Source organism: Salvelinus sp. IW2-2015, linkage group LG20, assembly GCF_002910315.2.
Source record: "Salvelinus sp. IW2-2015 linkage group LG20, ASM291031v2, whole genome shotgun sequence".
Taxonomy (NCBI): domain Eukaryota; kingdom Metazoa; phylum Chordata; class Actinopteri; order Salmoniformes; family Salmonidae; genus Salvelinus; species Salvelinus sp. IW2-2015.
Window position 1 is genome coordinate 76,973,148 of NC_036860.1, and position 11,298 is coordinate 76,984,445.

The following is an 11,298-nucleotide window of genomic DNA, read 5'->3' on the forward strand; positions in this document are numbered from 1 at the left end:
ACGAGATGTTGTCCCTTGCTCCTCCTCGTTGAATGGGGTTGACGAGTAACGCTGCTGCGTATTTATTTGGAGGGAAAAGCAACACATCTTCAAATTACACATTTTAAAATCATAATTCAATGCACCAAAATATATTATATTATATACAAATAACTCGGAGGGGACACAAATGGAAAATACTTTCAATTTAGTAATGCTTTTAATTTTTTGACCCGGAAACGAGATTTCCGTCAGACTATAGCAAATAAACTCAGTTTCCCAGTGGGCTTTGGGTTGTACGCCTTGAAATGTCAGCTGACTATCTCACATGACGAACAGTTTTGGTCACTCACTGTAAAAAATATTCAAAGACCATTTTTACACTAGACGGGAGAAAGGTATCGTAGCCTAGTACATTATTGTTGGATTCTTTCTAGGATTTGAGTCCATATGGTATCTCCACAAGTCGTTATTGGTTTGCTAACTATGTAGCTTGCACAAACAAGGACTATACAGTGCAGCACCCGACTCGGGAAATTGTTTTCTTCTCAAGTGGCTAAACAGACAAAAGCAAGGAAATACTTACTATAGTGATTATTTGGTAACAGATCTACCTAGATATGTATTGTCTTGACAATAGCTAATATTCATAGCATAGCATCCTTTCTACAGATTTGCCACCAAGGTTGTTTTGATTCTGTTCTTTTTCAGGTGAGCTGTGGACCCCTTCAGAGGTTTTTTAACTAACCCATTTCGTCAAGTAATATTACAGTGACACCCTGCAGCAAGCATGGGTCCAGAGGGAAAGACACTCTTGAACATCATAATCCTGGGTTTTGGATTTATGTTCATGTTTACTGCTTTCCAAACATGCGGCAATATAGAGGTATGGTTGAACTGACAAATGATACATACAAATTCAAGCCACACAACTGTAGGGAACCTACAGGGGAAGTTAATATTGATGGTGTCAATTGTTTATGTCTCATGCTTTTTCAGCAAACTGTGATCAAGAGTTTCAACAGTACTGAATTCCATGGGAGTGGATACACAAGGTAATTCATTGTGATGCTGAAATACTGTGACTTTGACCGATGTGGCTCCTATGATATAGATTAGAACTGTTGGAAAATTGTAATCCTGTCTCTCTCTCAAAGAGGTCTCCAAAGGTAAGTAATTGAATCTGCCCAGTTTTGGCAACAAAGTTGACTTTCAGTTCTCTACAATATCCCAGTTTCCTGAGGTATTTCGTAAATAACATGCATATGACTATGATGTTGTAGGGCCTCGTCTGTGACATCTTAATGACACCACCCGTGGCAGGCAAACACCAGGCTTTTTTAAATTCAAACACATCCTTATTGAATAAAATTCCTGCACTTTTAGCCATGTTGCTAACAATTTCTATGAATCGTGGTATTACATTGGCGCAATATCATCTGATTCGTTTTTACACGTGTCTTTACATGTAGCATGGCCATCATCTATGGAGTTTTCTCTGCATCCAACCTGATTGCTCCCTCAGTAGTGGCTGTTATAGGACCCCAGTTGTCCATGTTCTTTAGTGGACTAGTATACAGGTGAGCACACTCTTTTGACCTTTCTTTAAATCAACCCACTGAGGCCTATACCTATTTACAGAACTGTTTATTTATCTATTCTCTCTGAGTGTGCATAAAGTACTTGTTTTCATTAGCTTATTCATGATGTTAACACTGTCCAATGTTTTATTTCCATCAGTGGATACATTGCAATGTTCATCCACCCCTACACTTGGAGCTTCTACACAGCGTCTGTAGTTGTTGGAATAGCGGCTGCAAGTAAGAAGACTGTGGTATTCTTACTTGAGAATTAACGACTTGTATTTCCTATCACCACATAACCCTCATTCTTTTCTCTTTCAATCTCTTTCCATCTGTGGCATAGTATTGTGGACATCTCAGGGGAACCTACTCACCATCAACTCTACAGATGCCACCATCGGCAGGAACAGTGGTATTTTCTGGGCCTTGCTACAGTTCAGGTACTTCTTCTAATCAGCATAACTGTATTGATTGCATCACTGTTTACCATAACTTTTTTACTCTGGTACTGAATCTATGGTGTTAGACTGCCTAACATATATCTATCCCATTTTGCAGCTTATTCTTTGGAAACATGTATATTTATTTTGCCTGGCATGGCCATGTTCACATATCAGGTATGTCACCAGTTTTGGTTAACTTTTTACTATAACAATGTAGATATCTTTTGAATGTATTCTACTTAGATTCATGAGTCCTTTCCCCTTTCCTTTTTATTTGTATCTAGCATTCCCTAAGTTCCCTTAACACAATGAGGAAATCTCATTTTGGCCATAAGTTGCTGACGCGTGCTGTGTGTGTGTGTGTGTGTGTCTAGACAAGGATCGCCAGACGGTTTTCATCTCTCTCACGGTCATCAGCCTGGTGGGCAGCTTTCTGTTCTTCCTGATCCAGAAGCCGGAGCCTGAGGCCACACCCTCCGAGGCGTCTGAGTCACTGCTGCAGACTGAGTCCACAGAGAGCGCCTCTATCGTCGTGTGAGTGCAGTCTGCAGACATGCTGGGATGGAAAACATGGTCTAGGTCTAACATTAGAGTAAACTAGCACAAGAACATTTTTCCTTATCTACCCTTTTATTGACCAGAATCACGCATGTTGTCATGCATACATACACATGTCAAATATTGATATACTAATAGATATGCCATACAAATGGTGTTTGTGCATTCTGTACCTGCTGTTGTATGTAAGGTACTTTCTATTCCTCCATAGGCCTGGGTTGAATCTGGATAATCCTGTATTCCTTTATGTCTGGAAAGGCTGTACTTAAGTTTATTTATGGATTTCTCTTCCTTGCAGAGCGACTCCAGGTCTCGGTTCCCAGGCTCTGGATGCTTTCAGTGAGTCAGAGTTCATTGGTTGCTTCTTAATTCAATCTGTTATGTCAGCAACAAAGTCCCAGAACTCAGCTGACTGATATGTGCCCTCTTCTTACAGAGAAAGCGTTGCAGTTGTCTGTCACTAAAGAGATGCTACTGCTGAGTATCTCCATAGCATACACAGGTGGGCAAATTCATTCCAATTAATTCCGGGAAAAAAATGGTTTGGGCTATTTCCAATATGAGGAACTTCTTTCAGTGGATGCTAGTATAGAAATATAAACGGATGCATATTCAATTGACATTGAGTATGTTTGAATGCGTAACCCTAGGTTCTATGTGTATAACTCTTGCTCCTTCTCTACCTTCAGGCCTAGAGTTGACATTTTACAGTGGGGTATACGGGACATGTATAGGAGCCATGACTCAATTTGGGGACGATGCTAAGAGTCTGATCGGGCTCTCTGGTATTTTCATTGGCCTGGGAGAGATCCTGGGTGAGTCAAAGCCATTTTTTAAATCTTCAGTGCTGTTTCGGATCACATGATACACGTGAGGTTTGGAAAGCAGATAAACTGGTTGACAGGAAGGGACTGATGATTCGAGGAAGTCAACGCTTCTGTTTTTGCTGTGCCTCTGTTTGTCCAGGAGGGGGCGTGTTTGGGATGCTGAACAAGTGCAACCGATTTGGGAGGAACCCGGTTGTGCTGCTGGGGCTGATCACTCACTTCGTGGCCTTTTACCTGATCTTCTTGAACATTGCCAGTGATGCCCCTATTGCCCCAGAAGAGGGCACACACCTGCAGGCATACATCACCCCCAGGTACACAGCAGGGCTTACTCAGTTGGCCCATAAAACAATGACCATAMATTACTATTACAACAATTCTACYTAGTTTGCATAAGAATATAGCAGGTCAGGACATGAGCATTATGTTAAGTGTAGCAGTAGTGCATAATTGCATTTGAACTCTATCGGGTTACTGCAGATTGTGTAAGGTTTCATGTCTGTATTAACCTGGGATGTTGTCTGTTCAGTGTTGAGGTGGTGTGGCGTTGCCTTAATTGCTTAACCTGTTGTTTTGTTTGTTCAGTGTTGAGGTGGCTCTGCTGTGCAGCTTTCTGCTGGGCCTGGGGGACAGCTGCTTCAACACCCAACTGCTGAGCATTGTGGGATTCATGTTCCGGGAGGACAGTGCTCCTGCCTTTGCCGTTTTCAAGTTTGTCCAGGTACATTGATATCTGTTAGGCCTACACACACGATATGGTTTGCTATCTATGGTGATAATCTATTACTCTGAATGATTTGAAGAAATATAACATTGAGCTATTTGCTTGGTATATTCCTTGATGATTTCCAATACTTGCTAACCACAGTTGCTGTATTACAGTGGTGTGGTGTAACTTGGTGCTCTTGTCCTCCACAGTCCATCACTGCAGCCCTGGCCTTCTTCTACAGTAACTATCTCCTGCTGCACTGGCAGCTGCTCATCATGGTTGTGGTGGGCTTCCTGGGCACGCTATCCTTCTTCGTGGCTGAGTGGGTGGTGGTCTCCAGCCGACGGGACACTGACTATGACAGCATATGACAACCTATGGGAGGAGGGGGTCACGGTGAGAGGAGCTATTCACAGCTGGACAGGTCATCCGGGGAAGAGTCGGTGTAACAGCTTCCTATCAACCTAGCTATACTCTGGAATCCTTCAACTGACAGTTTGACTGGCCCACCTCAGCCCCAATAAGCAGACTGTAGTAACGCTGTTTTAGCACAGTCATTCACAGCTCTATTGATTCCAATAAGCAGAGACTGTAGTAACGCTGTTTTAGCACAGTCATTCACAGCTCTATTGATTCCAATAAGCAGAGACTAGTAACACTGTTTTAGCACAGTCATTCACAGCTCTATTGATTCRAATAAGCAGAGACTAGTAACACTGTTTTAGCACAGTCATTCACAGCTCTATTGATTTTTGCCTTTCAAGTGGAAGATACACTTAAATACTGTATATTTTACTTTACTTGGAGTGAATCAGTTGTGCACAGAGGAGCTTTTATTTTCATGTTCAATATCATTCACTGTGCTTCTGTCTTCATGTAGAAGTTCAGCTGGTTGGTTTCAATGTGCAGTAGTCATTGACTAAGGCTTGGCTAGACTGCTATTCCTACCAAGGTTTCCAGTCTCAACATGAATCTTATTATACTACTTAAATTTGATAGAAGAAGAAAACGTAGTACAGTCGATTCTTAATAAGCGCACATTGGAAATGTACAAACTCTGTTTACATGCAGTACAGTTTATCAGTTCAAATTAAAATACACTTTTCACTTCTGCATGCTCAGGTTTAGTATACACATTTAGAACACTCCCAAGCCATTGCATTTATCAGGACTCCACTGCAACTAGATTTCTTGTAAGATGGCATTTGTCGTAAAGGGAGAAATTACCAAGACAAGATATACACTAGTTTATTGCAATTTAAATTATTTTTGTTATAGTGATATCTGTATGAAATTGTTGAACAATGCTCTAAATGTTATTTCTTTGTCAATATTTGCAGCACACTTTCAGAGTATCTGTAGTATTCCATAGGTTTTGTCAAAAGTGGGATCCAAAAGGCCATAGATAGTGTATTGAGGATGATGGCATGGCTGTTGGATGAATGGTGAATTACAAAATGTAGACCAGAATTTTTGTGTCTAAACTGCTCTAGGTTATATTGCTCTGTTAAAATGGTACATTGAAGAACTCTTGAGCTTATGAGTTTATAAGGCTATGGTTTTATTTAGAACTCACATTGAAACAATGGCCTTTGCACTCTGCAAACATCAAGCATTTATTTTTTGTTCTACATTTTCATCATGCAATTTCGATTGAGGTCACAAACTGTTTACAGTGTTTGTGCTCCTCCTTGCCAAAAATGTGAAGTCGAATTCATGAATCATTTCATTCATTGTGTGGATTGCTTAATGTAGAGTTCAGTTCTGTGGCACATGAAAACTGAGTTTGAAGATTGTTCAGAGCTATTGGATGTGAGGCAATCAATAGGATTTTGAGGGAATAAACTATGTGTTTTGGATTATGAACTAGATTTTATACTTGAATGTAGTTACTTAGAAAGGCACCAGGATATGCACGCTTGTTTTTTAACCATTTTTATTATTATAAAATTGTTATTTTGAGCCTTTTTTCGTGTCTGTATGCTCCTTTTTGCATACCTGGGGTGAGAACAGGTGATGCTTTGCATACTTTCTCAACAACACAACCCTTGTCCTACCTGATGAGGATTTGATGCCCGCCTCTGCCTTGTTGCTCAGCAACCAGGGACGCTGTGAGTCACAATGTGGGATGCAATTATTGTGTAATGGAAGGAGGCTACATCCAATCACAAAAGAGAACTGTACTCACTGTCATTGTTACGTCCAATACGCTTCTATGGTAGGCGTGAGAGATTAGAACCAAATTGAAACGATTTCTAAAACAAGGTTAGAAATGGCATTGGAATAAGAAACAGCCGAGATTGAGTAGCAACGAAAAGGTGTTGAAAAGTAACTGTGTAGGGAATATTTAATTCTAATTTACAGACAGTTTTTTATTTAGTACAGAAGAATCAAAGAGTATTTTTTTTTCTATAATTTTACATTTCTATTTTTTTTGCGTTCGATCCTGTCGTTTTTTAAATCTTATGTTATTTAATTGAATCCTTCTGGCGTTGAATTTTTACAAAATAAGATGGCAATATTGGAAGAAGATATATCTTTCATATCCCTCGTAAATATTTTTTAATAACATTAACTCAAAAGTAGTGTGAGACAAAATGTCAGCTGACATTAGTTTGTTCGATTTGGTGAACCTGTCGATCGGGACACCTGAAGTTGGAGCTGTCAACTTCAATGCGTTGCATACCCTCCTCCACGCTATCCTGGGACACCTGAAAATCCAAACTGTGACCACCGACTGGAGAGAGCAGGATGCCCCGCCACAGGAGCCCCATGGCCCGCATCTGACCAAGTCCTCTAGCCGGTACCATCACATGGAAGACAAACTTCGGCAGATAGAGAGACAGATGGCCGCGCTGGAGAAGCTTCCTAGCGGTACCGATCTTCTGAGCCGCACTGCCTCAACCACAACACCGGTCAACGACTTGTGGCAGCTGATGCAGCTCCGCCGCAAGGCTCAGGCGAGTGAGGACGGCGTGTCCAAGGTGAGACGGGCTCTTCCTCAAAATGTAATTATTAATATCACACTGTCATCGCTGAGTTATAATTTTATTATAAATTGAAATAATGTCAGGTGAAAGTTGAACACTGCTGCTGTGGCAGTGCTGCCTCCCTTGATCAACAGTCAAAACTGTGTTGAAACTCTGATTTGTTTGTGATGCACAATTTTGCTTGTCATAAGATAGGCGCCAAATCATTTTGGGGAATCTGTCCCAAAACAATTTTGTGGTCAAAGAAAAATGGCCATAACAGTCAAGAAATAGGATTACATTACAGTTCCACTGGGTATTCTAGACTAGACATCCATCTTGTGACAGATGTTAGAGTCTGAGGTTTATTTATTGACCCTTATTTTACCAGGTAAATTGACTGAGAACATATTCGCTTACAGCAACGACATGGGGAAGAGTTAAAGTTGGGAGGAGAGGGGACGAATGAGCCAATTGGAAGCTAGGGATGATTAGGTGGCAATGATGGCATGAGGGCCAGATTGGGAATTTAGCCACAACACCGGGGTTAACACCCCTACTCATACGATAAGTGCCATGGGATCTTTAGTGACCACAGAGTCAGGACACTGAAAGACAGCCCTGGGGCACTGGAATCTCCTTAGACCAGAGGGAAGAGTACCACCTATTGGCCTTCCAGTAGCATCCTGTCTCCCATCCAGGTACCGACCAGGACCAACTACCTAGTTTCTGAGGCAAGCCAGCCAGAATGCTGCTGGCAAGTGATTCAGCCCCTCTTATCTGTATTAAGTCCTTGAGTGCTTGCTCATTAAAGCCCTGTCCTGCAGCTGGGGGCCTGTCTGTGTGGTGAATGGTGAGCATTTCAGAACACTCAACACTGGATAAGGATATTGATGACAGAGCACAGCACAATAGGTGATGGGCACCACACTGTCTTCTCAAATGACCTCGCTGTGTCTCTGTTCCAGTTTCCAAAGGAAAGGCCACTCCCCAAAGATAAGCACCACTCCTGTGTTCCCTGTGTATGCTGTGGAACAAAATTGAATAGCTGAGTAGAACAGATCACTAGGGGAGGCTGCTGAGAGGGGACGGCTCATTGTAATGGCTGGAATGGAATTAATGGAACGGAGTCAAACATGTGGTTTCCATATGTTTGATGTGTTTGAAAGAATTCCACCTATTCAGCTCCAGCCATTACCACAAGCCCGTCCTCCCCAATTAAGGTGCCACCAACCTCCTGGGGTGTATACAATTTAGAATCAGTATCGGTCCAGTACTTCATACCACACTCTGAACTGTATCTCTGCTGTTATCTGAAATGTCTGAGTTTGAAATATGGACACTGATAGAGACATGACAGTCTGTGTAAATAAAGCAAGTACGAAGATGAAAGCTAAGTCCTGTGCAATCTATCTTCACTGATGTTGCCCAGACCTGCCCAGTTAACACTCAGGTGATATGAGGGAGGGACAGCCAGTGGGTACAGGCGAAGGTGCCTCTGAAAATCCTCTGAATCATTCATGTATCCTGTGGGCATACTGCTGTGGGTCAATACCAGTATCCACTGGACCTGTCTGGACCTCTGGCCCTCGCTGGCCCCGTCTGGCCTTCTCTGGCCCTGTCTGCAATATCCCTGAAGACCCCACTAAGACACAATGTCCATCAGTTTCTGCCTCACAACTCATAGCAGCATATTGTATTTCCCGCATACAGGCCCTTAGCCAGGGTCTCTTTCTTCTTAACCCATGGCAGAGGTTATCAGGGGATTGTTGTGGTTGATAAAGGTGTGCTCCACTGTGACACCACAGGGTACATGTCCTGGATCTGAGAGGGTAGCAAAAAGTGGCCTGAGTGGCGCTCTGTGTTCACAGTGGCGTGGAAGGATTCCAGGCCACCGGCCATCTTAGTCAGAGCCAGTTAATGGCTGACTAAAGAGTAACAGGGAGGTAGAGCGGATGGCTTTCTTCCCAATCGCAAATAACTTCCTTATCGCTGGGACAGTAAAAGTCAGTGTACTTATATTATGTTAGTTACTCTTCTCCTACCCCTTTTACTAGAGTTTTTCTTGTTGTCATTAGGGGTTGGGTTGGTTGTCAGGTTAGAATATTCTTGTGTATGTCCTGTTTACAAGATTTGATCATGTTTTGCCTAATCTCATGTCTCTGAGATGCTTGAGGCGGTCAATGAAAAGGTGGTCTCCTCCAGAAATTCCATACACGCAGATCATATATCCCTTCCACGTTTACAGCTCACTGAACAACCTATTAGTTATTCAGCCAATTTTTTGACGGCCTGTGCAGCTCAGTGGGGTCGCTATGCGTCGTTTCATGTCTGGGTGCATTAGACAAACCCACCGGAACTCTGGTCAATACGTTCAAAGCCACCTGTTTCAACTTTGCTTAGTTAACACAACCTATTTCTAATTTGCAACACCCAGAGCAAATGTGTGGGTTTACTCTGTCAACAAGGCCTCAGCTGTGTTAGAGAGTGGAGTGGTTACATATTGGCAGGGGTTATGTACATGAAAAACATGGATTATCTGGAGACAGACAGGTCCTACCGCTGCTTTGTAACAGCTTGTGTAGCTCATCTACTGCATATGGATGGTGGTGTCCTAGTAACCTCCCTTGGGGTGAATTGTCAACTGGATGGAGCCACGGAGAGGGGTTTGGGGATCCCTCCTAAATGAAGGGGTTTAGGATCTTCCTACTGATCTTCAAAGGAAGTAGCCAGGGGAATAGTCACATATATTGCTTTGGTCAGGGGGATTTCTACCTTACTGAGTCCCCTGACCGCTTCAAAGTTTCACAGAGTCTTACTTTGGGAGATTAGAGAACTGGGCTGAGTCAGTTTCAATGGTTTTGGGCATGAAGAGGCTGTGAAAAAGCTTTAGACCTAATGCTAAGAGAACACCATGTGTGTTGATTCACCCTGAATAAGGCACAGTGATGCCAAAATGTTGGAGGTTTACCCAATACATTACTGGGAGCTTATATATTGCGTGTGCGACCCTCTTTATTTCTATAGCCTACGATTCAGTCATCATGACAGAAACTGACAAAAGGTATTGATTGTGTTAAGTGATCTGACCAGTGATGTGAGGTTCTTTGAGCTTTGATTCCTTCGAACACACACTGTTGTGTTTCCAGTCTATGTCGCTGATCCAGGATCTGCTGAAGGAGATCCAGGACCTGAAGGAGTCCAGAGACGACCTGAAGAAAGAGGTCAAGAGCCTCCAGAACCAACTCAACCAGGTCAGACACACATCCATACTGGCAAACCCTCWTAGTGAGGAGYGATTGCAGATAGACAACATTTGGCAACCTTGCTCATCTCCCTCATTAATCTACAGTAGGGGATATACCCAGTGCTCATCACTAGGGAATCCTTCTCCATCTCACCACCCCACACAGTGGTGAAATATAGCGTCATGTAGAGCCCGATCCACCCTGGCCCTGGTCCCCTCCCTCCATCACTCTCTGTAGGGGACATGGAGTCATACAGAGGGCAACAGCATCAAAGAGCCACAGCTTATCTCTGGCAACCTGGCCTGTCACTCACCCCAACAATAGAGTGAGGATAATAGGGATCATCCTACATGTCTGTTTCCATCTGGTAGCATTACGTTGCTCTGGGTGTTTTTGGGTTCCAGCTGAATATGAGTGAGCTGGTTGACAGAATTAACGAAGTGGAAAAGTACTGCCACCGACTGGACAACCTGGACTCTGCCACCGTGAGTTGGAACTGAGGAGAATACTTTCCAAGCTCAGAAATTATATACTACCTTGTTAAGAGGAGACAAACAATAGTATAGTACTGTACTAGCTAACTCTAGTAAAAAGATGCTAATCATGACTTCCTCTCTTTCTTGTCTTCTCTCTATCACAGAAAGAGCTGCAGGACAGAGTTGGGCGTTACCCAGACCCAGACGAGCTCATCCAGTGTGTGACCTGGGACATCATGCAGAGCACCTTGGTTAGCGAGCAACAGAATCTGCAAAAGGCATGTCTTATATCTTGCTTGAAAGAGCGAGATTCCTTTATCAAGCAATCATATACAAGATATAGGAATAGACATTAGCTTTGTGTTGATGGTAGCTATTTCTCCAATAGGAAATCAGGCACTCAGTCCCTGTCCCCACATCAGTTGTCATGACCACCATGACTCTTTTCAGCGCCTCTGCCAATGCCAACACTGGAGCTGCTGCCTTCACTCCTGGCACTGTCACTG

The 11,298-nt window shown here is 42.9% G+C and overlaps 1 protein-coding gene across 3 annotated transcripts; it reads left to right on the forward strand.

Annotated features, from left to right (window-relative positions):
- The first annotated feature begins 286 nt into the window (after positions 1-286).
- mfsd11 (major facilitator superfamily domain containing 11) lies at positions 287-6,067 on the forward strand. Of its 3 annotated transcripts, none has more exons than XM_024012874.3 (14): positions 287-377; positions 691-865; positions 979-1,034; positions 1,452-1,559; positions 1,720-1,799; positions 1,906-2,002; positions 2,121-2,179; positions 2,380-2,539; positions 2,862-2,902; positions 3,000-3,065; positions 3,253-3,378; positions 3,530-3,704; positions 3,976-4,111; positions 4,309-6,067. In XM_024012874.3, the coding sequence occupies exons 2-14, from the start codon at positions 770-772 to the stop codon at positions 4,468-4,470; spliced, it is 1,362 nt and encodes a 453-aa protein (XP_023868642.1). In that variant the 5' UTR covers positions 287-377; positions 691-769; the 3' UTR covers positions 4,471-6,067. The 3 variants fall into 3 exon arrangements, with proteins under 3 accessions (XP_023868642.1, XP_023868641.1, XP_070305771.1); XM_024012873.3 differs by having other exon boundaries at positions 292-580; XM_070449670.1 differs by having other exon boundaries at positions 292-549.
- Positions 6,068-11,298: the final 5,231 nt, after the last annotated feature.

What these genes read in the sequence shown, in the direction of transcription:
- mfsd11 (XM_024012874.3), top strand. Translation starts at nt 770, where the DNA reads ATGGGTCCAGAGGGAAAGACACTCTTGAACATCATAATCCTGGGTTTT. An exon ending in TGTTGGAATAGCGGCTGCAA is followed by an intron (nt 1,800 to 1,905) that starts GTAAGAAGACTG and finishes TCTGTGGCATAG; the next exon opens with TATTGTGGACATCTCAGGGG. An exon ending in CAGGCATACATCACCCCCAG is followed by an intron (nt 3,705 to 3,975) that starts GTACACAGCAGG and finishes TTGTTTGTTCAG; the next exon opens with TGTTGAGGTGGCTCTGCTGT.